This window comes from Zymoseptoria tritici, chromosome 13, assembly GCF_000219625.1.
Source record: "Zymoseptoria tritici IPO323 chromosome 13, whole genome shotgun sequence".
Taxonomy (NCBI): domain Eukaryota; kingdom Fungi; phylum Ascomycota; class Dothideomycetes; order Mycosphaerellales; family Mycosphaerellaceae; genus Zymoseptoria; species Zymoseptoria tritici.
The window spans coordinates 237,513-264,379 of NC_018206.1; the positions used below are offsets into that span (position 1 = coordinate 237,513).

General features: G+C 49.5%; 8 protein-coding genes across 8 annotated transcripts; 3 read left to right on the forward strand and 5 right to left on the reverse strand.

Annotated features, from left to right (window-relative positions):
* Window positions 1-3,003: 3,003 nt before the first annotated feature.
* MYCGRDRAFT_111601 (uncharacterized protein) lies at window positions 3,004-4,748 on the reverse strand (the record flags this gene model as incomplete). Its single annotated transcript, XM_003847756.1, has 7 exons — window positions 3,004-3,021; window positions 3,307-3,510; window positions 3,563-3,595; window positions 3,645-3,891; window positions 3,938-4,092; window positions 4,148-4,278; window positions 4,328-4,748. 7 exons carry the CDS (start codon window positions 4,746-4,748, stop codon window positions 3,004-3,006), a joined length of 1,209 nt encoding a protein of 402 aa, XP_003847804.1.
* Window positions 4,749-5,224: 476 nt separating this feature from the next.
* On the forward strand, window positions 5,225-6,187 carry MYCGRDRAFT_77714 (uncharacterized protein; the record flags this gene model as incomplete). The annotated part of the gene is made up of 2 exons (XM_003847483.1): window positions 5,225-5,399; window positions 5,453-6,187. The coding sequence occupies 2 exons, from the start codon at window positions 5,271-5,273 to the stop codon at window positions 6,185-6,187; spliced, it is 864 nt and encodes a 287-aa protein (XP_003847531.1).
* A 924-nt stretch (window positions 6,188-7,111) lies between these two features.
* On the reverse strand, window positions 7,112-8,278 carry MYCGRDRAFT_51298 (uncharacterized protein; the record flags this gene model as incomplete). The annotated part of the gene is made up of 2 exons (XM_003847755.1): window positions 7,112-7,364; window positions 7,410-8,278. The coding sequence occupies 2 exons, from the start codon at window positions 8,276-8,278 to the stop codon at window positions 7,112-7,114; spliced, it is 1,122 nt and encodes a 373-aa protein (XP_003847803.1).
* An 8,402-nt stretch (window positions 8,279-16,680) lies between these two features.
* Window positions 16,681-17,888, forward strand: MYCGRDRAFT_77716 (uncharacterized protein; the record flags this gene model as incomplete). The annotated part of the gene is made up of 2 exons (XM_003847484.1): window positions 16,681-17,245; window positions 17,299-17,888. 2 exons carry the CDS (start codon window positions 16,681-16,683, stop codon window positions 17,886-17,888), a joined length of 1,155 nt encoding a protein of 384 aa, XP_003847532.1.
* Window positions 17,889-18,280: 392 nt separating this feature from the next.
* Window positions 18,281-19,051, forward strand: MYCGRDRAFT_97295 (uncharacterized protein; the record flags this gene model as incomplete). Its single annotated transcript, XM_003847485.1, has 3 exons — window positions 18,281-18,551; window positions 18,845-18,848; window positions 18,922-19,051. 3 exons carry the CDS (start codon window positions 18,281-18,283, stop codon window positions 19,049-19,051), a joined length of 405 nt encoding a protein of 134 aa, XP_003847533.1.
* A 365-nt stretch (window positions 19,052-19,416) lies between these two features.
* Window positions 19,417-20,973, reverse strand: MYCGRDRAFT_51007 (uncharacterized protein; the record flags this gene model as incomplete). Its single annotated transcript, XM_003847754.1, has 1 exon — window positions 19,417-20,973. One exon carries the CDS (start codon window positions 20,971-20,973, stop codon window positions 19,417-19,419), a length of 1,557 nt encoding a protein of 518 aa, XP_003847802.1.
* A 1,470-nt stretch (window positions 20,974-22,443) lies between these two features.
* Window positions 22,444-22,902, reverse strand: MYCGRDRAFT_97297 (uncharacterized protein; the record flags this gene model as incomplete). Its single annotated transcript, XM_003847753.1, has 1 exon — window positions 22,444-22,902. One exon carries the CDS (start codon window positions 22,900-22,902, stop codon window positions 22,444-22,446), a length of 459 nt encoding a protein of 152 aa, XP_003847801.1.
* Window positions 22,903-23,443: 541 nt separating this feature from the next.
* Window positions 23,444-26,766, reverse strand: GTC2401 (FACT complex protein; the record flags this gene model as incomplete). The annotated part of the gene is made up of 1 exon (XM_003847752.1): window positions 23,444-26,766. The coding sequence occupies one exon, from the start codon at window positions 26,764-26,766 to the stop codon at window positions 23,677-23,679; it is 3,090 nt and encodes a 1,029-aa protein (XP_003847800.1).
* Window positions 26,767-26,867: the final 101 nt, after the last annotated feature.

Consider the following 26,867-nt stretch of genomic DNA (forward strand, 5'->3'; position numbering starts at 1 on the left):
CCTCGGCTACGCAACAGCAGCAGCCAGCTACAGCGATATTTGACTACCTCACAACCACCAAGACTTAATTGATCGCCCCCATAACCCTACACTGAACTGCTCGCCAGCAGCGTGTTGACCGCCACGAATGATCCCCTTAACTAATTACCGCCATAATCTATTCATTGCGTGACTACGCCGCCAATTACTGCATGCGTTCCCTCGTCCTCCAGCTGAACCAAGAGCAATAGCAATGATCATACCACACCTTCTGCGTCACCTGCGCTGGCTGCGCGCGCCTCCATGCTCCTCATTGCCTCATCAGCTGTGTGCCATGATAACGACCTCCGTGCGCTCCACCAGCGTCATCCTTAATAGCACCACCGGGCCATTCACCGAGCCATCCATCGAGTCTGACCACTGAGTCTTACCACCGAGCCTTTACCAGCCCACCAATCCTTCAGCGACACACCAGCCCTTCGGCGACACATCGATCCTTCGGCGACACACCAGTCCTTCGGCGAAATCAGCCTTCACCACCTCACCAGCCTTCACCACCTCACCAGCCCTCATGCTCACCAGTCCTCATCCTCATCAGCCCTTAAGACGAGCACGCTCCCACTAAAGTGACCACCCTCATCACAACTTGTTACAGGTCTTGCGCTGCTCGTCCAGAGGATGTATGGCACTACTACCTGCCGTCAACCTTACTATAAGCGCTACTCCCGCATCCGTAAAAGAGCAGAATTTTGGCAAGCTTGCGTACTCCCGAAGTCGACAACAGTAACGACCAGCCAAGACACCTAGCTTCAGACCCAGCAGATTACAACAACGAAGACCAAAGCCCAGGCTGCCGACCAATTTAACTCCACCGTCTCTGCAACTTCACCGTCTCTGCAACTCCACCGTCGTTTCGACTTCGCCGTCATTTCGACCTCGCCGTCCCTTCGACCTCTTCGATCCCGCCGTCCATTCGACCTCACCGTCCCTTCGGCCTTACCGTCCCTGCCTAACCGACCATGTCCTGTCTTCACGAGCTCGATGCTACTACTCCGCATCCACAAGCACCAACACGAGAACGACACCTCTTCACCGACCGACCGACAGACCTTCTACCGTCCACCTCCACGAGCATAAGCACGATCCTGCACTCCCGACCACCGTTAACCACGTCCACGAGCAACATCATGCCTTACTAACTCCCCTTTACCTCTACGAGCACGATCCGACCTCGCCGATCGCTCCCAGCTTCACCTCTATGAGCACGAGACCACTTCACCGACAGACAAGCTACATTTCTACGAGCAGTATCCTGCCAGAGTCGAAGCACCTATTCAGGCACTTGCACCGTTACTAGCCTGTCTGACAGCATACACTGCAGACTAGAACAACTCGTCCCTCGACCTCCACGGGCACGCCTTAAGCTCACGGAGCCTCCACGACCGCCTGCACGGACTCGACCACAATGCAATCTTACTACCGCGGTCCAGTTATTCCAACCTTGCTATCACATCGCACTTACTCGACAGGCACGTTACAAGCTCGAAGTTGAAGTCACTTTCTTACCACGAACTAAGTGCAGCCTTGCTGTGGCAGTCCCACTATTCCGAATTTGATCACGTATACCTCGACCTCCCCGCCGCCGTCCAACTACTCGGCTTCACTCCCGTGACTAATGCCGAGTCTCCTTTAGTGCCGTCTTAATGCTGCCCGCGCCGTCTTCAATGCTGCCGTCTTCAATGCTGCCGTCTTTAATGCTGCTTACTAGCACCGTCTTAAATGCTACCTTTGATGCTGCCGTACTTAATACTGTCGTCTCCGCAAGCGCCGTCTTCTATCGGGTTTTTACATCGTGTCGACTAACCTGTAAAACCTAGACTTCGGATGTAGTGGTCGTAGGGCTATTTCGACAGGACGGTAGCTTTGCAAGGAGTCACCTCCTACGTTAAATCTATTGAAGCTAAATTAAGGAGTACGTTGTGTTGGCCGCCCTGCAAAATTCGCAGAGTAGTAGCCGGCGCTGTCGCTAAGCAAAACGCTGTTAAAGTTCAAAATACCGAGCTTTTGCGGCTTTGTACCTACTCCAAATCTAATGAAGCCAAATCGAAGAGCACATCGTGTCGATTGTCCTGTGAAAAGCGTAGAGTCGTTGTTGCTACCGTTGTCGAGTAAAACGCGGTTGAAGTTCAAAATATCGAGCTTTCGTAGCACGAAGTCGGGCCGAAAGGAGAGTCTATAACACGGCGACTATACAACAACGAAACAAGAACATCGAGCTTTCGCAAATCTAAGGAAACTAAATAACGCTATCTCGAGCACTTTCTCTTGTTGGAAGACTACAGAGCTACAAGTAGCATAGATTTCGAGATAAAACGCAAAACAAGTTTCAAACACCGAGCTTTTGCAGTTCCAAACAAGCCAAGTCCAGCGAAGAGGAGTGATATGTGTACTTTCGAAGTTACAGAGTCGTATTTTTGCCGTTGTCGAGATATGCACTGTTAAAGTTCGAAATACCGAGCTTAACAGCAGGCCAAATCACGTCCAGTTCGCCCAGGCTAACCAGAATAAGAGCGCCTAGATATTTCCCTGCTTACCCGAGGCAGCCGCAACCAATAACATTAATAACATCCTCCGACTAGTCCAGATGTCGAGGGCGCTAGACATTCTTTCAAGTTTTGATCTGTTCCGAAGGAAGGTGCGTCAAGGCTAGACAGTACCTCTTTCCTCGAACTAGTGTTAGACACTCGTAGCTTCCCTCCTTGTTGCGAGCGATGGTGGTCGAGCAAGGTCTACGTCTTCCTTAGCTTCTTCATCGGCGTGCTTGCGGTTCTCTTGCGTCTTCTGCCTTTACATGCCCGTACTGCTAGTTAGCCTCACATTACAGCAGTCGCGGCTTCCTAACTTTCCAGCTTGCGACTTCACGACTTGCGATTTCACATGTCGCCACCTCGCATCTCTTCCCGAATCTCTGGAAGTCGCTACCTCACTGCCAGAATCACACTTAATGCGTCCTTGTCGACCCACTTATCGCCACTCTAATTGCTGTTGCTGTTATAGTACCGTGCATGCAATTCGTTACCGCTCTGCATTCTTCCTCCCGTTACAGAGCATGTGCTCCTCGTCATCCCCTCCACGAGTGCGTGGGGAGATATGTACTAGCGTTACCTTTCTAGCATAATGTACTGCATTTTCTGCTTCCCGACCATCTGGCTTCCGATACTTCGCTCGAGAAGTAGGTATGCCCACCGAGAACGCACTCTGCGCCATTGCGAGGGTCGTGGATGTCTAAGAAACATTCATCTCGGCGACCCTCTGACCGCACTATACCTCAACCTTCTTCCAGCCAGTCCCTTCCTTCACGCCGCCTACCCATTGTCCGTCCTTCTTCTCCCAATCGACCGTGCCGAGCGTCTTCGTGCGCAAGACGTTGGCTTTAAAGCTCGACAGCTTCTCGCATCTCTTCGATAGAGCGTCCAGATCGGCCGAGGCAGGAAATGTCGTCTCGAGCGTGGCGTGGCGTGGACTTTGGACCTTCAAATCACAACGTCAGCATCAGAAATGACTACCGTAGCGAGCATCGCACCTCAATGGAGAATTGCAAACTGGGATTCGCAACCTGGGAGTCGTCAGCACATCTGCCCCTCGATCGAGGCATCCAACCTCACAATCTCAACCTGTTCCAAGTCCCTGCACTCTTCCATCCCCTTTAGAAGTGCCTTCTTGCATTCCTCCCCAGGTTCGACTTCTACAGTAGCTTGCAAGACCATGACGTTCTTCTGCACGGCCAGTATGCTGCCTAGCTGCTCTGGTGTCAGAGTGTACAGCGTGGTGTTTAACGCACGTAGTCCTTTGGGACTTGTCTCCGGATCGGTCAGAGCGGCGATAAGTGGGTCGGCCAGCGATTTGTTGAAGCTGTCACACGTTCAGCTCGGCCGTCGACAAGATCAGCACTACTCACGCCATAACTCCCTCTTTATCGCCCGCACCAAGCAAGTTTGACGGGTCGTCCTCATCGTCTTCGGCGTTCTCGGGCTCGGCGAGGTTGAACGAGCAGCTGATCAACCCGGGTCCAACCAGTGATGGAAGCTCGGGTGCCTGAATCTTGCCCATGAACTGTATTGTCCAGAGAGTAAGCTTGCATTCAAGACTCCGCTCCTTCCAGGCCTACCTCTTCATCCTCATGCCTGAATGTGTAGTTGACCTCCAAGAACATCAGACCCCGCCGAGCTTCTCCAGACACATCTGACGTATTGTACCTCAGCCACTTGCTAGCATCCTCGAAGAAATGGGCCTTGGCGACTACCCAGCATTAGCACCGCAATCCTGTAGCTCATTCCTCACCACTCACAGCAGTCCAGCAAGTGCAAAGCTCTGAGACCCGGCAATGCCTTGAAGAAAGCCACAGCATCCTTTTGAGACTCCTGTGTGATGCCAGCGAACAGTTGCGAGTATATGACCACGCTCTTCAAGTTTGGGAGCCTCTCGGCGAGGGCAGTCAGGAAACCTGCGGGATATCCCAGGGAGAACAGTTCAAGAGTGAGGGACTCGATAGATGCAGGCAGCGGAGGGATGGAGAAGGGTTTTGAAAGCTCGGCCTGGTACTCATCAACCTTGATGTCACTGGTCAATGTCAAGGCACGAAGACCATGGGCTTCGGGAGGGAACGTTGGGATGGTGAAGTTTGTCAGAGGGACTTGGGCGCCTTGAGCATCTTGAGGGGATATGTTTTCATCGGCAGAGCGCTCGGAAATGGTTTGCTCGGTGGCCATGGCTACTGTGGTGTACTGTAACGGCGTGACACGGGAAGACAAAGAGAAATGAGGAAAAGAAGGCAAGGAAATGGGAGGCTGAAGGAGTAGATGCATCTGCATGAAGGTACGTAAGCTGAGCGGACCGGGGCTTACTGCATCTTCTCCTCTTCTTGTCTACCGAATATACCAGGATGTTGAATGGACATCGTGTGGAGTCTTGGTGGAGAGGAGGAGGAGCTTGGCCCTGGCCGAGAACGAGAGCTCGAGGAGGAGAAGTCCCCGCAGATGCAAAATGTGGGGTTCGTGTGGACGGAAGCGGGCCAGCGGGATCGGGACACGGCGTCGCGGCTCGGAACGCCCTGTATGTCATCGAGCAAACGCCTGTTCCTTGCAACTTTGCATATGACGTTTCAATAAAGAATCACACAGCAAGCACGTCGGTCTTCATTTTCTCCCTTGCACAAACATCGACCTTCTCCAAGGAAACAACAATCCCTCACTTCCCTCTCCTTCCCTCCCCCCGACATCAACCCATCAATCATGTCGTCCTCCAACCGCAAGAACAATGTGGCCGAGACGGTCAAGAGGACGGCGCGCGAAGAGCTCAACAATGCCACCGAAATTGCGAGATCTGGTGTGATGAGCGGCACCTACCTCTACCCGATCAAGGTCAGTATCACGCGACATGCGCACTTCATTTCACTCACTGACACCTCACACAGGGCATCTTCTACCTCCTCTCCAACCGCAGCCTCTGGAAGCCGCTACTCTCAAAATTGGTTCCTACCGCAGGACTGGGGCTCGGCATCACGACCTTCATGTTCTTCTTCACCTACCTCCCGCAACTTGCCATCCTGTTCTTCACGTCTGGACCTCTCGCAACGCTCACGACCATCCTCCTGGTCCTCTCCGAGAGCTCCACCCTTACCATGGTCCTCTCCAAGGCTCTTCTCATCGAAGATTCCCTCATCGACACCTTTGACGGCACTCTGGTCGCTCGCGGTCACACTGGCCTCGTTGAGAAAGAGCGTCAGGTCAAGTCATCCGGATTCGGCGACTCCATTCAGCGTCTTGGCAAGCTCGCAAGCAAACCATTCCAGAAATTCACACCATCCGCCATTGTCCGTTACGTCATGTACCTGCCGCTCAACTTCATCCCTGTCGTCGGTACAGTCATGTTCGTTGGTCTCCAAGGACGTCGGTACGGACCTAGCGCACATGATCGCTACTTCCAGCTCAAGGGAATGAACACCGCTCAGAAGGAGGAGTTTGTGGAGAAGCGCACTGGCCCGTACACGCTGTTCGGCATTCCCGCCGTGCTGTTGGAGACCATTCCTGTTGCGGGTATCTTCTTTGCCTTTACGAATGCCTGTGGCGCAGCACTGTGGGCCGCAGATCTTGAGTCCAACGGTGGAACCGCTCCAGGACTCACCCAGCAAGCTAAGAAGGCCAAATGAGGGAGAGTGGACTGGTGAACAGGATTCAGGAGGCGCCCTTGGAGACAGACCAGGGCGCAGTTGATGATACACGGGCGTAGCATCGGGGAGCGCGGCGTTCGGAGGTTAAGACTCCTAGATCGAGGAGACGTCACAGTCGGGTATGAAGTCAGACAAATGGATCAGACAGCAGCTTAATTGCAGATGATAAGGACATCTTACGATTGTCTGATTCGTATCACAGTAGCCATGGATCTGCAACCACGCTTCATGCTTGAAAGCCTTCAACTCATCACATTATCCATCTACCAAAATTACAAAGTATGCACAAAAGTGACCGCTTTATCACCCTGCCGACTCAGCTCTTCAGGCGTCAAAAGCAGATGCTCACCCGCCGCTCTCCTCGCCGCCCTCTGTTTGTTGATCCTCGAATATCTCCAAATCCAGAAGCTGCACGCCGCCAATCCGGCAACCACGAAACCAACATTGATGGAATGTCCCAAGACAAAATGAGGCGCATCTCGCTGTCGGTAGAAATTGCATGCCATGGATGTGCCCATGTTCGACATTGTGAGCACCATGGCGATCCCCACAGCTCGCTTGCATGACTCGGTAAGCTTTTGAGGTGTGTGGCGGATCTATCTCACCGACTAGAAGGTACGTGAAGTCAACCATTTGGAGATCCTAGATGTACACCGGCAATTCGGGTATGTATTTGCAGTCTTGTTAGGGGAACCCAACCTGGCTCGTCTCATAGCATTAGCACATGACAGGAATTAAGTGCACCACGCACCGCTCGTTTGCATTTCCCACTGAAGATGGGAAAGCAGGAGATGAAGCTGAGCTCGGCCAGTGAACCGCAATTTCATCGTGTCCAACAGAGCATGACGCAGAAAAGTCTCCAATCAGCCTTAAGTCTTTCAACGGAGACTTGCATGCATACCCTCACGTTCCAGGCACGTAGCCACTCATGCAACTCCGGAGATCGCCCAGCAAGAATGGGTACTCCATAGTTCCCTGCCTTCCAATAATCACCACTTCCGGCTCCTTCTCCATCGCGGCAATTCTCTCCCGCCAGCTCCTCACCGTCTCCACCCACTCGTCACGTAGATCCTCCCGCAGCATGCCCAGACCATCCAGTCCCTGACATACCAGCATGTTCTCCCACATTCTTTGCCGCCAGTTGCGCTTCTCACCACTCTCCTGCTGTTCCTCCTCCGACTCTCCGTCAGGCACGTACCACCAGCCATCGTCGAAATTCGCCTGAAAGTCGGATCCAGCGGCGTGTCGCAAAGCTTTCAGCGGCGCATTGAACTTACGACTGCGAATGGTCCAGGTCAAAGCGAGGTTGTTCTGCTTGGGATAGTCCGGATGAGACCCCTTGTCACCTTTCGCATAGGGCCCGACGAGCTCGACTCGACGTCTTGGGTCGATGATTTGATGTAGACCGGGGCTGGTGGTGGATGTGATCATGCCGGTATAAGGCTCCGGGATGCAGTATTTGACAAACTCTAGCCTCGTATCGACGGACAATCTGCGCTTCGAAGAGTCACGATTCAACAGCGTCTCGATGTCCGGGCCGAAGAGCTCGCCGTACATGGCGAGGTGGAAGAAGGTGTGTCCGGGCTCCGAGTCGATGGTGTATGCATCAGAAGCGCCTCCGTCCCAGAAATCGGGAGTGGCATACCATTGATCACCGACGCATTTGTCGATCAAATCGACGACGGGGTTGATGACGGAGAAGCGAAGAGCATGGAGTTGGCGAATTCGAGGAAGTGTGAGGCCCACATGTTGGAGAGCCAGATCGAGCAAACCTTCAGCTCCGTTTCGACAGGCTGTGGCGAGAAGTGCTTCGTTGGCGGGCGACAGGCGGGCCCAGTGTCCGAGCTCGCGAGCGGTAGCCGTAGCCAGAAAGATGGGTGATGGCCGGAAGAAAATGCGAGACTGAGCGGCGGCCAGGTGAAGAATAGTGTTCGGGTGCGGATTCGAGAGCACACGGCGAAGGTCACGGCAGGTGGAGGAGAAGTTGGTGTAGTCTTCGATGTTGTCGAGGTAGTTCGGAAGGAGGACGAGGATATCCTCCGGGAGGTTAAGGATGGGTGAGGCTGTCATGGCGGCGAGGAAGAGGTAGTGGTGGAAGTGCTCGGTTTCAAGCAAAGAAGTTGACCCTGTTGCAGTGAGGTTTAGCATTGACTGCTTCGGAGGAAGAGATGTGCAACTGCTGCCTTGGAAATGACGTAGATCACGCAGCTGAATCCTACCACTCGCTTCTCTGTTTGCCTGCATTGAGCGGTATCGAACGACGCGGTGACCGCTTCCAGGCCTTGCGGTAACGAGCGTAAGTGAATTCAGGCCAAGCTTGGGGGCACTCCGCACAGGACTTTGCCGGCAGACATACAAAGTCAATTACCAGACCGCGGACGGCTGCGCTGCTTGGTAGCTGCATGCACAGACTATCCTGCCGTGAGAATACCCATGATTAGCTCGCCCTCACGGCATGCTTGACTGAGAACTGCGTGCGGCGAGAATCCGGGAGCCTGGCACACACCCGTTGCGAACAGACGGAACTTCACTTGACCTCATTCGGCACAGTGAGCTATTAGACAGAATCTCGTCCCGGCGGCGCCGCAGGATCATGAGACTCGGGACCGGGAGACACTGACTCCCTTCTGATCTTCAATGCGCGTATTGAAAGGGCGACAAGGCTTCGTCGCGGAAAATGAGGTGAAATCTCTCGCATTGACAAGCGATCCACCAAGCGCAAACGAGCCAGCAAAGCATCTTCGTCCGCCGACCAGCGCCGGGACGACGGCAAGTAGACTCTAAATCTTGATCCCTGGTGATTGCATGCGATAGGAGTTCTCCCCAACTTGCCTGCAATTTCAGTCCACGAGCTACCATCGGCTCGCATGCGAAGCAAGAGATCGCGCTCATCTGCCGTCCATGCGCGCTTCGACGTGTTAGTTCTCTGTCCAATGGTAATGAGAGAGCCAGGTCGTTGCGCAATGAGACGAGCCCGATTGGTGACCGCAATACGCGTTCTCCCCAGGTGTTTGGCAATTTGCGCATGTGTGGCGCCCTCCTGCCGCCGATTGATCAAGTGAATGTCCTCGGACTCCGACCAACGACGGATACTCGTCTTCCTTCCCTCGTGTCGACGAAGGGTCCTATAACGGTCCCTGATCGCGGACTCACTGCAGAGTCCAAGCTCGGAGGATATTTGTAGCGCGGTCTTACCCTCTCTCCTTCTAGCGAAAAGTACCTGGTCCATCTCGGTCGTCCATTTCGTTCGTCGCGACTTTCGTCTCCCGGGAGCTTTCCCGATCGGAGAACTCGGAACGGAGTCTGCCCACGGTGGAGTCCATCTCTTAGTCGCGGTACTGGTGATGAGGACACGCCCGAGGCGGCAGCTGGCGAGCAGACGATTCGTCCATGAGGAGTGTGCCGTCGTGACGATGCGAACGGCGTGAGACAGCGGCAGAGGCTGGCGGAGGGCGAACATCATGGCTATCTTGCCATTGCGAGACCGAGCGTGAGTGGGGAGAGATATACCCGTCGGAAAGAGAGTGAAGAGTCTATTGAGTCCTGAGGTGAGACGGGATCGTCTGCGCTTACTAATCCAGCCTGTCCAGCTCGCCAACCCCGACCAACTTCTGTTGTGATTGGGCTCAAGCTGAGTAGAAGAAGACCTCTAATTAGCAGGTATATATTGTTATGCAGAGAGAATCTTAAGTGTAAGATTCTTACTTTAGCTATCTGTGTGTGTAAATACCTTAGCACTAGTCACGTGCACTTCACTAATAGTTAGTCTAATAATCCACAACACTCCCCTATTAGCAGCTGCATTATTACGAGCTGTCTGTTACCTAAATATAGCAGGTATTTACCTACTACGTAGCTAATGCTCGGCTTTAGCTTGTTAAAAAGCATCTTCTTCCAGCTTTTTCATTCCTCTACTTTACAATCTATACCTCTTATCTATTTAGCTAATTTATTAGCTAATCTATTATCTATCCCTTACAGCTATTAATAACACAATCTACATTACTAGCTATAGCTTCTAGAAGAAGAGCAGCTTTCTCTGTCCCTAGGAAAACCTTCTAGCAAGTTATCGATAAAGCAAGAGCTGTTAGCAGTAGAGATCTCCTATAGATCTATAAAGATAGTTCTGTAGCATATTAGACTATATATTAACTTATTAGAGGAGAGATAAACAGACACTATAACAGAGTAAATGTTAGGGCTTAGGGTCCCTTCTCTTTTGTAGCTTGCTTTAATAGGTTTATAGCTAAGCTTAATAAGGATCTCCTTACTACAGACCTTATTAATATAGTAATAGAGGAGCTGTATAACCTAAGGGAATAGGCCTTCCTAGTAGAAAACTACCCTAGTCTAATAACTCCTAATCCTTAGGGATTTGTGTTATACTATAACTAGACTCCTCTTAGCCAAATGTTAAGCTCTAATAAGGCAGAGATAAAGCAGTAGTTAGTAGCACAGCATCCTGTGTATGTTCTCCTTAAAATCCCTTCTTCCCTAATAGAAACTAATATTCTCCTAGGCTTTAAGTTAAGATTCTAGGGGAATTAGCTTAGTCTTTTAGTAGTAGTTCTAGGGGGGTAGGCTGCAGGTTCTAGGACATGCTCTAATGCTTTTAGGTTTTTATAGAAAAGTTTTCCTTTAGCTAGGTGTTTTTCTTATAGTTTCTTAGATACTTTTGTAGAGGTATGTAGTTGCCTCCTTTCCTTTGTACAGATAAGAATAAAATAAGTGTTCTAAGTATTGTGCTTCTTAGTTTTGTAACAAATAAAATAGTGTAATTCTAGGGAGGGAATCCTTCTTAGGTAGGAATGCAGGTACTAAGGCATAAATTTAAGAGCAATTTCCCTCTTCTTATTAAGGGCTAGTTAGTCTAGTAGTATAATTTCTAACCACAAATCAGAAGGTCACAGGTTTAATTCCTATATCAGCCTCTTATTTCGTGCGACTATGTTAGGATGTGTTCCTCTTATGCTCGCACGAGATGCTCTTTTTGGTAGACGCCTACATCAGAGGATGGTATTTGGGGATTTTAGTTTTGTTAGACAGTCTACAAGCTGCATATCTATCCTTACAAACTCCACCTTAATACTCCCCTTGTTATGTTGCTCTCTACAGTAATAGTTCCTAAGAGAGACATGTCTTAATCTTTTGGAGTTAGCATAGTTTTCTATAAGGCTAATAGCTAATTAATTGTCTACTTTAATAAGGATAGTAGAAATGCTTTTGGCCTAGGTAAAGGGCTAGAGCTTATTAATAAGATTCCTTACCTAATTTACTTCTCTTGTTGCCTTAGTAAGAGAGAGGTACTCTGCCTTAGTACTAGATAGTACTACTTCTTTCTGCAGTTAAGATCTCTAGACAACTAGGCCTCTTGCAATTTTAAAGAGCATTCCTAAGGTAGACCTAGATATGCTAGGATTACTAGCAAAGTTAGAGTCTAAGAATGCTTTAATCTAAATTTGCTCCTTAGTTTTCCTATACATAAGGCACTTGTTAATTATGCCTGCAACATATCTCTAGATGTGTTTAGCTGCCTAAATATGCAAAGGTCCTAGGTTCTAAAGGAACCTTGCATAGTAGTTAACAGCAAAACTAATATCTAGTCTAGTATGGTTTAACAGATGTTGCAGTTCCCTAATAATCTTATTAAAGAGATTATAGTCCTCCTTTATTCCCTTATCCTAGAGGGGTTTAAGGAGGGTGTTAAGGGGGTACTTGACACTCTTTGCATTGCTAAGACTATGTCCTTAGAGTTTGTCTCTAGAATAGTGTTCCTAAGAGACAGACATAGAGCTATCTTTCCCTTCCTTTAGGTAAAGTCTAAGAAAGACATTAGTATTAACAACCTTAATTATGTACTTCTGCTCTAATCCCTTAATTAGCTTGTTAATCTTATAGTCTAACTATCTAAAGATCTGGAAGTTATCTATATAAAGGAGAATAAGGATGCCTTTCCCTTAAAAGAGGCAAGCATCGCTAACAGTTCTTATTAGACCAAGCTTTTAGAGAGTATCTATAGCATCGTAGTGCTAAAGAGCAGCTGCCTACTTAAGCCTATACAGTCCTTTCTTAACATGTATAATGTACTTGTAGGCATCTTTCTTAAAGAGATAAGCTCCCTCTAGTAGCTTAATAAAGATCTACTTATCTAGGTTTGGATTTAGGAATGCAGTCTTAACATTAACTTATCTCCTCTTCTAGCTAAAGTTAACTAAGAGGGACAGAAGTATTCTCCCTATTGCAGCTCTTAGGGTAGGAGCAAAGGTATTAACATAGTTAAGTCCCTTCCTTTATATAAATCCCCTAGCTGTCTATCTAGCCTTATACTTCTCTACAGTTCTATCTAGGAGCACCTTAATCTTAAAGACCTATTTCCCTATAAGAGGGACTCTCCCCTTAGGGAGGGTGCTAATAAGTTTCTATTTAAGGCATCCTGTAGACTTAAGTAACTTAGCTTCCTTAATAATAGCTTTCTCCTATTCCTTATAGTTAGATCTAGAGAGAGCTTCCTTAACTATCTTAGGATTAGACAGATTAGGATTTGTTGCTTTAAGTCCTATCTTCTAGATCTTGCTATAGTCTTTTCTTATAACTAATCTTCTACTTCTTAAGAGTCTGAATATGCCTAAGCTTTTAGGACTTGCTTTATTGCCTAATTTCTTAGGTCTCTTAGGGCTTCTCCCTGCTTTCCTCTTTCCTATAATATAAATATCTAGGAAGGGAGTTATAGCATAATCTTAGAGGTCTTCTCTTTTAGGGCAATCCTCTGCTAATGCTTAATGTTGTAGCTGTATTAATAAGGTATTAGCCTGCTCCTAGAATCCCTTAGGACTTCCTTAGAATCCCTTAGGACTTCCTATTTCCTTAGAAACATGCTCCCCCTAAGCTAGCTAGGAGGCTTCTTTATACTTAGTAGCCTCTAGCTAATTAGGCTTAGACTGCTTATGTTAGTTATCCTAGGACTGTATGTCCTAACCTAATATTTGCTCCCCCTAAGATGTTAAAAGGGAGGCTTAGTTTCTCTCTCTCTATATAGTATTAAATATGTTCTCTACTTCTTAAAGATAAGAAGTAGTAAGAGGTTAGGCATCTTGCCCTTAGGCATCCTAGCCCTAATCTTAATCTTTAGTGTAAATAGTATAGACTTCCTATTCTATAGCAATAGGTTGTATTAGTTGTAGGAAACTCTCCCCCTAGAAGTCTAGGGCAGTAGGTATTATGCTGTATACCTTATCCTTATTATATGTTATATAAGGAGAGGTTATAATCTTATGCTAAAACCTAGTAAGGGTAGATAGTTCAAACTTCTAAACTATATAGTTAGTTAAAGTGTTCTCCTAGAATCCTAGATTCTAGTATTTCTCTGCTCTAGGATAGAACTTCTATAAATCAGGTCTCCCCTGATTATGTAGATATGCTCTACATCTAAATCTCCTAATCTTTGTTAGATTAATATATAGAGTTCTAGCATTAAGATCTTAATTAAATTCCTAAAGAGGAATCTTGTTAGTTAATAGGCATACTAGCCTGTTAGTAAGGAAGATTGCATATGCAACTACAAAACTCTAGAGAGGGAGAGGTAGGCTAGAGTTAATTATTATTGCTCTTGCCTTATTAAGGATAACCTTGTTAGATAATTCTGCAATTCTATTCTGCTTAGGAGTATAGGGAGCTAAGAAATCCCATCTTAGTCCCTTATTCTCTACAAATGTAATTAGATTATTATTGTTAAACTCTCCTCCTCTATCTAAGAACTAGATCTTAACTATCTTTTTATACTAGTTAAATGTCTTGGTAGTCCATTTCTTAATAATTTGTGCAGCTTGTAATTTAAGCTTGCAGAAGATAGCCTATCTTCTTCTTAACTTTGCATTAGTAATTATTAGGATGTACTTACATCTAAAGATGTCTAGTAGAAAGATTAGTCCTATAATGTTAATATAGACCTTATCTAATAAGGATTAAGGTATTAGTCTTAGAGTTCTTAACACTACTCTCTGTAACCTTGCAAGCTTACATAGCTTATAGTGCTTAAGTGTAGATGTGTTAATCTGCTTAAGTCCTTAGACTTAAGCCTTTGTTGCATTAAGAATCTTGTTCCTTATATAGCCTAGTCTCTGGTGCTATCTTGTTATGTTAGCCTTAGGTATAGCAAAGGCTAGATAGGACATATTCCTGTTAGTTGTAGAAGCAACTTTAGTACTCCCCTTAGGGAGAGAGACAGTTGCATTCTAGAGGATTAGAACATTATAAGTAGACTAAACCTTGCCTATCTTCTTGTTATTCCTTAGAATGCATAAAGATAGCCTATCTAGGTAGACCTTATACTTTAGCCAGAGAGTCTCTGCTAAGATAAGGTTGTAATTAGAGTTAGGAGAGTATAACACATCTTGTAAGGTAATGTTTAACTTATTCCCCTTGTACTTTATTATAATCCTCATACTTCCTAAGTGTATAACTGTGCTTTGTCTAATAGCTTAAGAGAACCTAATTAGGGTTTCTAGGGGTTTAAGGTCTAAGAACTAGGACTTGTTATTAAAGAAGTAGTATAATATACTAGAATCCTAGACAATAGTGTTACTCCTTTGTATTCTAGCGGCAGCAATTGCTGCTCCTATAAATAAGCTGTCTGAATTAGAGCCTAAGCCTACATTAGAAGAGGAGATAGGCTTAATTGCTATAGTACCCTTTCCTCCCTTCTTATTATGTCTCTTGCTCTTGTCTTAGGACTTCTTCTTGTCCTTGTTAGATCCTCCTTTTCCTCTGTGTACCTAGGACTTTAGGGCCTTGTTAGGGTGCTTCTTAAAGCAATCTGCATTTGTGTAGATATAATAGGTACACTTAGTATACTAATTATTATCTACTGCAGTACCCCTAAATCCTCCTGCTGTCCTCTATGTCTATAGAGGAGGTTCCTTAATTAATAAGGTAATTAGCTCTTTAAGAGTTATGTTCTTAATATAATAGGATTGTCTCTAGCTTCTTAGGTACTCTAGATAGTAGAGGCCCTAGATAAAGAACAGCCTAATCTGCTTATTACTAAAGGTAAGCTTTAAGACTAGAATGCTCTTAGACCTAGAGTATTATTCTATTATAGAGATATACTTGTAATGCTACTTCTAGAAGTCCTTACAGTACTTCTAAGTGTTTGTTCCTTAGATCTTAATGTTACTAATTCTAAGAATCCTTAGGCTGTTATAAATGTTTATAGTTATAACAGGCCTGTAGGTAGCTGCAACAGTATTATATAGTTCCTTAGCTGTCTTCTCTGTATCCCCAAAGTTAGGCCTTAGGGATTAGTTAATCCTTTTGCTAACAATCCTGTATGTAATTAGGTTATGCTTATGCTAGACTTAGAGAGGAGTTAGTCTTAGTCTACTAGTCAGAATAGGTTCTGTTACTAGAGTGTCCCCTCCTTCTTTTTAGGAAGGAGTTAGAGCCTAGGAGGATAAAGCAGTACTCTCCTTAGTTAGTAGAGAGGGATATCTAACTTTAATTCTTAGCTTTAGTTAGGCAGGGTACTAGGGAATATTATAAAAGACATAGCCTAATACCTCCTTGTCTATAAGGGCTGCTTTAAGCATCCTTAACCAGTCTAAGAAGTTGCTTCCCTTTCTTAGGACTTTATTCTCCTTCGTAGTCTTAAACTTATTAGCCTGCATTACGGCTGTTATTGTAACTAGCTCTTTCTCGGCTCGCTAGTCAACTGTCTGAACAGTGTACAGTAAGGTTCTAGTAGCTACGCTTAGAACAGACAATTCTTCCTTAAGTGTGTAGTAGTTACGCCGGGCTTATAACCTGTTGTAATTAGGCTTAAGCTAAGTAGAAGAAGACCTCTAATTGGCAGGTATATATTGTTATGCAGAGAGAATCTTAAGTGTGAGATTCTTACTTCAGCTATCTGTGTGTGTGAATGCCTTGGCACTAGTCACGTGCACTTCACTAATGGTCAGTCTAATGATCCACAACAACTTCACGATCTCAATTTTCGCCTGACAATTGCGCACTCATCAAGCGCCTCCCTTCTCCCCTGGCGCACGCCGCAGCCGTGGCTAAGATCGACGCTCTCTCTGTCTCTTCTCCGTCGGACTGCGAACACAAGCCCAGCGCCCGGAAGACAGTACGCGAGGAACTCCTGCACGACTCTATCGTCCGCCGTGGACATTGCACAGCACTTTGACCGGCAATGTGCAGTCACCTCGATATCGACAAACCAGAAGTGAGTACGTGGATCGAGCTGCTCACGCCAATCTTTGCGGTGAAAGCAACGCACACGGTTGTGTATGGAGTCCGCACACATCAGGAGGTCGGCAAAAGGGTCGAGGAAGCTCTACCTCGGACAACAGTGAGGAGTATTCCCTCGATAGTCAGCTCATTGAGGATGAAATACTGCACGGCAAGTCTTCTCCTTCATCAACCATCACTGTCCAGCAATTCCTCTCACCTACCACCATCTCCTTGCAATCATCGACATGTCCGAAGTGCAGACCAAGAACATCGAAACGCTCGCCTATGTCGTCCACGACGCCAAACAGCCATTCAAGCTCGAGACCGTTGTCCTCGACGAGCTCCGCGACAACGAAGTCCTCGTCGACATACAATACTCGGGCATTTGCCATACGGATCTCGTCTTTCAACAAGGCGAGATCAAAGTCTGTCCATATCCCGCCATCTTCGGCCATGAAGGCGCTGGTACCGTCCGCGCTATCGGCAGAAAAGTCAAGAATAAAGATATCACCATCGGTGACACGGTTCTCTTGTCTATCAACTACTGCGAAGAGTGCAAGTTTTGCAAAGCTGGTCATCCCGCGGACTGCATCGAGGGATCCCGACTGCACCTCTTCGGGGTGCGGCGCGACGGCTCCACGGCGGCCAAGTTGAAGGGCAGCGACACCAGCGTACGATTTCACTTCTTCGGACAGTCCAGCTTTGCAAAGATGAGCTTCGTCGATGAGACGTCGATTGTGAAATTACCCGCCGGAATTCCGCCTGAGGATGTGCCGTTCCTCGCAGCAATGGGCTGTGGTTATCAGACTGGTTGGCGCTCCGCTTGTTTCCGTCCATCTGTCTCGACTGACACACCTGATCAGGCGCCGGCACGGTCATGAACATCCTCAAACCGGAGCCAGAGTCCTCTATCGTCATTTTCGGCCTCGGAACTGTTGGCCTTACCGCCATCATGGCCGCCAAATATATGCAGGTCCAGCAGATCATCGCCGTCGACATTTTCGACCACAAAATGCCTTTCGCGCTTGAAGTCGGCGCCACTCAGGCCATCAACTCCCGCAACGTGGATGACATTGTCGCACAAATCAAGGAACTTACCGGCGGCAAGGGAGCAGACTATACAGTTGATTGCACAGGAGTACCTGCTGTGATTGAGAACATGCTCAACATACTTTCCATGCGTGGTACCGCGGCCACAGTAGGCGTGGCTCCAGCTGGCGCCAAGATTACAATCGATCCGTTGGTGTTCCTGCTGGGCAGTCGCATATACAAGGGTTGCCGAGAGGGAGACTCAAATCCACCGGTCTTTATCCCGCAGTTGTGTAAGATGCAGAAGGAAGGGCATTTTCCGGTGGAGAAGTTGTGTCGAGTGTACGACTACAAGGATATGGAGTCGGCGTTGCATGATCTGCATCAGGGCAAGGTCACAAAGCCGGTGATCAAGTGGTCTTGAGGAGCGTTGTTGATTCGGACGGTTGCCGTCGATCTGTTCTCGGTTGTACTTGCAACGTTGCCAGTCTCTGCATGAATACTGGACAGCTGACAAGATTTTGACGCAGTGCTAGTCCAGTCAACCATTCGTCACCCAACAACATCCGTCGCCAGAATACATTCAGTACAATTTATCATCAGTCAAACCATCAGCATTACAATCCGTTCAAGCCATCTGAAACGAAGCGAACACAGTCTGATCTCGCTTGACCTCAATGCAATTTTCGACCGCACCTCAGCGGCACGCTTTGTCGACAATGACCAGAACGTCCAAACTTGTACTGAGTCCGCGGCAGCGACGATGCTATCAAAAGCCTATCTATGAGTCCGCTCAAGCCACTTTGGGCTCTCCAGATGGCCGACGACGTTCTCGATGCTCACAGAGCGAAGGCTGGAGCACGCATCAGGCGAGCTGCGTATCGACAGATTGCTGCAGGACTCGCAGCATCTCGTAGCCGACTCGATCAGCGTGAGTTGAATCACTTTGCAAGCCGATGCAGACTACAGTTGCAACACTATCAGATGTCTTGGTCACTCAAGACAGCTGATCGGGCATTTGTCGAGCTCGACAAATATTTTGAGGATGATATACTATGCAAGATCGTCGTCGCCACACAATGGGTCGGTAAGTTGCAACAAACCAGATCCCAACATTCCCAAGCCATTCTAACATTCAATAGGTTGGTCTAGTGGTATGATTCTCGCTTAGGGTTCACCCTGAGTAATCTGCGAGAGGTCCCGAGTTCAATCCCCGGACCGACCCAGTCTTTTTGCCGCATTCGGACGCATTGCAATGGTATACGACATGTTGGGACGTTGTGGTGTTGTTGTTTTGCCATTTGGGCACTTTTTGGCAAGTTAGGAAGGTGCGTGGTGAATGAATTTGAACGCCAAGACTTTCTTCTGGCTGGCTTGCAGGCAGGTATGCGGAGACAGCGCTAGATATGGAGAGCTTGGCAGAAGACTCCAATACTGTCTGTTGGTCATTGTTTCAGGCGGTGGCATGGCACGATATCGAACGGCGCAGGAGTAGCTCCGTCCGGCGTGCTCTGCCGCAACTCCGTCAAAGAACGTGGAATAATGAATAGCCTAGAAGTGAACATCTACTGCATTGATCCTCCGTAAGAATGCTTGTGAAAGAGATATGTCAGATGTTGGTTGAACAGGGACGATTGGACATGCACCAGCACGTAGTAATTTGAAATTTCTCCATTCGTCCGTTCCACTTGTATACTGTCGCCGGAGTCGCCATAAGGACAAGGACGGTTCAACCGAAAATAAATCCAGGCACGCATCCTGCTCGATTTTCCTTGCTCTAGAACACATATTCCTCCATTCATGTCCTCCGCGGTCAAGCAGATATGGAAAGTGTCAGTGAACGTGAAAAGCATGTTTGCAGCTAATCTGAGCATGAGCTACTAGTTGTTGGCACTGTTTGAACGGTCCCCTGAATCAACTCTCTGCTGCGCAGCCTGTAATCCTCAATCTGTTCAGCCAGCCGCGAACGTGCTCTTCTTCCTCAAAGCCTCCCCATAGTACCACAAAATGAAAGGCGCCGGAAAGCCGACCGCAATACCAATGAACGCGAGGGTGGTGTTTCCCCAACCATAGCCGAGCGCAGAGTACATGTACGGCGCGAATAGAGGAAATGCGAAGCCGCCCAAACTCCTGAATACGGCCGTCGCAGCGATCGCAGATGCAGCATAACGAGTGTATGCGTCCACGAGGTACGTTTGACAATTCTGAAAGACCAGCTGATTTCCCGCGGCGAAGATCATGGTCCCGATATTGGGCACGATCCAGTGCGTGCGCTTCTCGGCCGACCAGCCGTAAATGAAAAGACCGACTGGCACCATAATGGCGCCAGGGAACATGAGCGGTACGCGGAACTCGGAGCGACCTTTGTCGTGGTGTTTGGCTTTGAGCGACTTGTAAATGCGGTCGGCGAATTTGGCGGCGATTTGTGTGCCGATGAAGAAGCCCAGACCGAGGGAGATGTAATTGAGACCTGATCTGCCGAGAGGTTGGTTGTAGAGATCGGCCCAGACGCGCGGGAAACTGGCGAGGACGAGGTATAGCGTGCCGTACACGTAGCCGATGTAGAGCGCTAGGACTTGGACGATGGGCTGGGTGAAAAGCAGGATGAAGGGCCGTTTGAAGGCAGTACCAATGTGGGCGGCGAAGCTTCGGGAAGGGTTGTCGAATTCGGTGTGCAGATCGGTGTTGCCAGTGAGGAGGATCAGACGCTTCTTCTTTCTGGTGAGGATTTCAGCGGCGTATGTCTCTTTGAGGAAGAAGAAGCCAAGACATCCGACGAAGACGGCACCGATCGAGGTCGACCAGAAGACCCAGCGCCATGTTGAGTATTGAGCGATGTAGCCGCCAGCGATGGGACCGACCGCTGGACCCAAGAGTGGCATGAGAGAGTACAGCGCCATGGCACGTCCTCTTTCGGTGGGAGACCACAGATCTGCGAGCACACCGCCTCCAATGCCGAGAGGTGCACTGCCGCCCAGACCGGAGAGAAAGCGAAATGCAATCATCTGTCCACTTGTGTTGGAGAAGCCTCCAGCCAGGTTGAAGATGAAGAAGAAGACGTTGCTGAGCTGAAGTACTGTTCTTCGACCGAAGAGCTCCGACAGGGGTCCGAGAAGCAGAGGTCCAATGGCGAAACCAAGAATGAAGACTGACATGGCTAGCTCAGCCTCGAGCCGTGTCTTCGTACCGAGATCGTCTGCGACCTTTTGCAAGGCAGGAGCGATCATGGTGCTGGATACTGGAGATATGAAGGTGAATAACGAGACCGTGACGGTGGCCAGCCATCTCCGCTTGCTGGTCCAGTTCTTGGGATTTTCGGGATCGTCGGGGCCCTCCCAAGAGACCAGATTGGAGTCTTTCTCGTCTTTGTTGGATCTTCTCGAGGGGTTCCGCTTGATCGTGCCATTCTTTGAGAGCTTGCTCCTCTTCGATGCATCGCGCACAATCTTGATCTGACCGGACTCTTCGCTCTCATGATCTGTTGGCAGAGGCCAGTCGCCCTGCTTCATTTCCTCATCCCAATCATCATCAGTGAGCTCCTCCTCCGCGGCTTGATAGTCATGAACAGCGCCGGCATAGTAATCGAGGTCGCAGACAATGAGATGGAGGTCAACGATACTCTCTCGAGCACCACTCCGATGTGTTCGCTGCGTTCGTTGAGAGTGAGCCCGATTGAATGCTTGTCCTTCATGAAACCACTCAGGCGGGTCTCTTGTGGATGTGTTGGCGGAGGCAGCTGTGCGGATTGGTTCGAATTCTTGCGATAGCCACGGGAACTCTTCATTCGTGACGGGCCGGAGCCGTGCTGGTTCGACTTCCTCTAAAGGGTGGTTCTGTAAGGCATAAGAATCATCCGTCCATCCACTGTAACGAGAAGTCCACGATTTCACGGTGCCTACCGTGCTTCGTGGCGTCTGTGACATTCTCGCAGGATCGTGGTGCGGAGAAGGAAACAGATACGGCAGATTCCGTCAGTCTGGGCAATCGTCTCAATTTGTATGGCTCGATCGTGGCTAAGCGGAGTAGCTGACCGATGCGTTGGAAAGTGTCATTGTAGATTTGAGGTGGACCGATCCTGCGAAGGACGAGCGTGCTGCGGAGAGGTGACATTTTCGGCTTCCAACTCGATGACCATCATGTTGCACCACGCCATGTTGTGGCGCCGGGTATGCATGTTTTGGAAGCAATGCCTTGCTCAAAGGCGTCGAAGGCGAGGGAGCATCTAAACTGGGCGGTCTGATTGCGAGATTTGATCTTGGTTGGTTGTTGGATGTGATCCGGCATGCGGGCAGGGATGCGTGGGGAGCCGGTCTGGAGGATCTGTGTCGGCTGCGGATAAGATGTATGTTTGGCAAGCACGTGGTAAGATCGACTCGGCGTCGCGATGTTGCAGAGTCCGTCATGGCCATGGTCCTTTGCGGTGAGAAGTCGGCAGATCAAGGAGTGAAGTCGTCGGGTCGAGTGTGAGGCGGACTTTGGTATCGCAACAAGCGCACGTGAGAGAGTCGAAGCCATCCAATCCGACCGAGACAGGCTTACTAAGCACCAAGTGGTGATGGATGTTCTCCCGGTCTCCACACTCCCGACCTTCCTAGATTCCGTATCGACATACAACGAGACGCAGCACCGAACGTGCTGTGTACACGCCATCAAGATGAGTGTGCCCAATATCTCACAAGCAGCGGTAGCAGGCAGTACGAATTCGTGGCGCTTAGCAGACTTTGATCGTCGTGTCTACTCGGACCGCGTTGATGAGCTCCTCCCTCATGATGAACGTCTACTCACTGCGATTGCGCATAAGGTATCTTAGATTCTCGATTTCCGTCGTGATTGTGATTCGTGTGTCTACCTTGCTGTGTGCACTTCACTGTTCGCACTTCTCTTTTCCGCACTTCACTTCCCATGGTTTCGCTGTTTCTTTTCCAATTTTCTTCGCAACAAGCAACGACTCCAGGACATACCACGGGAGCTACATCCTATCAGGAATTCGCCACCTCGGTCATGGAGATACCCTCAAATAACTCGGTGAATGATGTCGAAATTCCTTGGAGCGAGAGGGACAGAACATGCCCGCCGGAGTGCTTCGAAGATGAGACGGTCTCGGTCCAGATAAAGGTCAGTCGAATACACTGCTCCACGATCAAAGTGCGCGCCACTAACAGCTCAGACAGGCATTCGAATACCCCAATGAGGGCCAGTTGCTCAACCATTTGAATGGCAACTTCCACACCGCAGAAAAGAAGTTCGAGCGTGCCGCCGAAGGCCGGCATTCCGAGGATCCAGACGAAGGCTACAGCTGCATTCTGTGCGAGCAGTCCGAGGGAGACCGCTTGCATCATTTGCAGGACGGCAAAGTTCCTACAACGAAGTTCCCGAACCTTCATCGCCTTATGGCTCATGTTAGGAGCAGTACCGCCGATACTGACGTCCGGAAGCATGATGAGCTGAAGGCCTTGGCTGGTTTCTACGATCCCGCTCCAGCACCGCGAAAGGACTCGCAAACCGAGATCAAAGCGGCGCAGGCTAGAGAGGAGGACTTGAAAAAGATGGGCATTGAAGTGGTGAAGATGCGCCCTGCTTTTGGCATCGACCCTTATCCTCATCCTCACATGCCGGGACTTGTTCGAGGTATGCCACACAGAGATGGCATCCCAGCGAAGTTCGAGACATCCCTACAATACGGAGCAAACTCTGTGAGCGTGGGCATCCCTCTCAAGTTTGCGACATCCTTGCAATATGGAGCATCACCTACGACTTCTGGCATCCCTTCGGCCTTTCAAGACAGCCTTACAATCGGCTCCGTCGCTTCTGGCACTGTCTCGACCCTAACGCGCACTTCAGCAGCGCCTGGACCTTCACAGAGATCTGCAACATGTCCTCCAGCAGTCGACTCGCACGCATGCTGAGATTAGCTGCAACCATCCTTTTTTCACGTTCAACCACACTTTCCATATATGCTTGAACGCTGAGAGCATTAATGGAGGGATTTCTGTTCTGGTTGTCTGTGTCGCTATCGACTCCTCCGCCGCGCAGCCCTCAACGCCTGGCCCAGCAGCCATCTGTGTTCTGCTAATCGCATAAGCAGATATTGTCGCATCGAATTGCAATTACTGCAGTGTGCCATGCCCAGGAAGGCGTGTGCATTTCCGCTTTCCCAATCTCATAAATCAAACAAAAGTGCAAAAGGTATCATCGTCTCATCCCCTTTCCGCTCAACGCTTTTTGCCCTTCGACTTGGACTTGCCTCGGTCAGAGTCCTCATCGTCCAGTCCTCCCTCGCGGTCCTTCCGCTTCGCTTTCTTCTCCATTTCGTCCCAATCTTCGCCTTCCTCATCATCACTACCATCGTCGGCTTCACTCGCCTCTGCGCTGGCATCGTCGTCGAACTCTGATTCGTCTTCACTAGAGACGTCGCTCGCGAGATCCTCTTCGCTGACTTCGAACGCGCTCTCCTCCGACTCCTCGTCTTCCCCTTCCGAGTCAGACTCGTTGGACAAGAATGACCATCCACCCTCCTTGAAAAACTCATGAGGGTCTTGAATCACAGTCTTCATGATGGTCGCCCAGTTGAGGTTGAGTGGACCTTCGGAGAAGGGAATATCAACGCTGTCAAGCCAGTCACGCACACCATCGAGAGCTTCCACGGGAATGGTGTTGATGTGTGATGGCGGACGGGTAAAGTCCTTGAAGACGATGACCATGTCGAATTGCTTCAGTCCGAACTGTACACGTTCGAGATGAACGACCTCAATATCGGTGAGGGTGAGTACCAAGAATGGAGGCTCAGTGAGCTGGACAAGGCAGTCGGTTGTTGGCTGGATGGTGACGGAGCTGCGACTCGGCACACCGTTGAAACCCAACTCGCGGAATGGCATGTCGACGGAGATGCCCTCACTCTTGCCGGCATCGGCAATTTTCTCGGCAAAGTTGCGGAACTCCTTGTCGAGCAAAGCACGACGGCGCTTCTCCTCCTGCTCAGCCTCGAATTCCTCCTCATCTCCGTAACGATGCTTGCGTTTCCGGTTGCCAGTCTCGTCGAATTGCATCTCGGTAGCCTCGCGGTAGAATTGAAGGTCCTTGGTCTTCTTCTTGCCAAGAATGATCGGATTGATGAGATGCACGTGGATGATGACGATCAATTCGCCCACACACGGCTGGAAGAAGAGGTGCTTGATGTTGCCGAAGAGAATGTCGATCTTTTGGTTGCCCAAATGGTTGTATCGCAGACCATTTTGGTGAATCTCAACCGCACCACCCACACGCTTGCTCTCGATGGCTGGTCGGAGGTAGATGTTCTCCAATCGGAATGGGCGGCGGTTGCGGATTTCGATCAATTTGTCCTGCTCGACAACATCCTCCATGTCCTTCTTCTCTTGCTCCTTGCGCACTGCTGACTTCTTGATCTCGGTAATCTGATCCTTGATGTCCTCCATGCGCGAGTTGTCCTTGCTGCGGAAAGTGAGTGACCGGATGAATTGCGCATTGGGGTCTTCAAAAGGCTGATCGTCTTTTCTGCCGACACCTTGGCCAGGAGAGAGGAAGTTGATGCGCAGATAGCAGAAGCCGCCCTCTGTGCTAGTTGTTGCATTCTTGACTGTATTGATGTGGAATGGCACTGGACGACCCATGATTGGGAGGACAAGAGAGTAGTTCTTTTGATCCACAAGGACTTCCAACTGCTTGACTCGAGCAGGAAATTGGGTGTCTCGTTTGTACGACTCGAATCGCTTGAATTTCTTTTCCTCGGTTCCGTTCAGATTGCCGTGTCCTTCGGTGTACTGTGCCAGACCCTCCTTGTGTTTCTTGTCGTGCAGCTCCTTTTGATGCTCTCGTCGTGCAGCCTCTTTCTCTTCGTTCTGGGTAGCACCGCCTTGTCCGCGCAGGCGGGTCTTGGTGATGTTTGACGAAGCCACGGCGCCCACGCGCGGGTCCTTCTTTGGCTTGGCCTTGGGCTTCGCCTCCTGCTCGTCTTCATCGTTGAAGAAGAATGATGCACTCTCCATATCCCGCGGCGCATCCTTGGTGAAGCAGTAGGCGTCTCCAGTACCGGTCACACGGACAGTGTCGCTCAGCAGGAGTGAGTATGTGGCATCTCGCTTCTTGTCTCGCGGACTGGGGTTTTCGAGGTTGGCGAAACCAGTGGTGATCGCAAAGGTCATGCCATCCTTGAGCTGACGGGTGTTCTTTGCGTTCAGTACCAGAGTGCTGTCCTTGGCTTCAATACCAATACCCGCTCCGACCGACTTCACAAAGTTCTCGACCAGTTCCGGCTTCTTGGCTTTGATCACAGCCACGGCCTTGTTGTACACATCCTTGGCCTGAACTCCATCGCGCAACTCCTTGATGACTGCCTCGTGGACGGACAACAGAAGCTTGTACATGCTCTCCTGAGTCTTGTTCGGCTCGACGAGATATGTGCGGGCGATGGTGGAAGCGTAGGTCTGATATCGCAGGCCAAGGGCAGAGATGATCACACCAGGCTGGTGCAGGTTGTTGTCGTCTGGCTCAGTTGCGAGTTTGAGGTCGAAGTTTCCGCCACTCTGCACGGATGGTGGCACGCTCCAGTCCAGTTGCAGAGAGTCGAACTTGCCGACACCCTTGATGCCGCGGAAGAACTTCTCATCGTCCAGCTTGTTACTGACCTTTTCCGCGAATGCCTTGTGCGTAATCTTCTTCTCCTTGTCGAGGATGTCGGACATGGTCTCGACGAAGTAGTCCTTCATGACGTAGGCAGAAGCACTTGCGGCGTTGCGAATCGCACGGAGCTCGTTCTCGTCCTTGACGGCCATGGCAGCGGACAGAGCAGCGCTCACGTCGACCTCCTCCACATCCTTGCTGATATCGCCAAATGCACTCTTCCATTCCGCGACAAATGGTCCAGTGGAAGTCTCCTTTGTGAGTACGCCGACCTTCTTGCCGGCGGTCTTGATAGTCTCAAGCATGCGCTCGAACTGCTTGGTGTTCTCCTCGGCATCCTTGCCACGGACCAGAATCTCCACCGGTGTCTTGCCATCCTTCAGCACCTCCAAGTATGCAGCCTTTTTCTTCGTCGTGACGATGTACATGGCCTCGAGTGTGATGAGGAATAGAGTGGCGGGAAACTCATAGCCTAGCAGCCAGAATTGCAGACCATTTGCCTTGTGAAATCCTTGAGCCTCGTCGCTCTTGCCCATGACCACCACGATGCTGCCCGCATCTCCAAAGACATGATTGCCGCTGCGCTTGTCGCCCTTCCACGCGGTGATGAGGTTCGACAGACGGTTGTGGAACACGGCCTTGTCGATGCTCACTTCGTCCGCCATGGTGAGACGCTGCCGTGGGTGGTGATGAATTGACAGGCCCAGGCGGTGTTTCGATGGTGGAAGGTGAGGCGGGGGTGTTGAAGAGAGGTATCGGTGTCGTC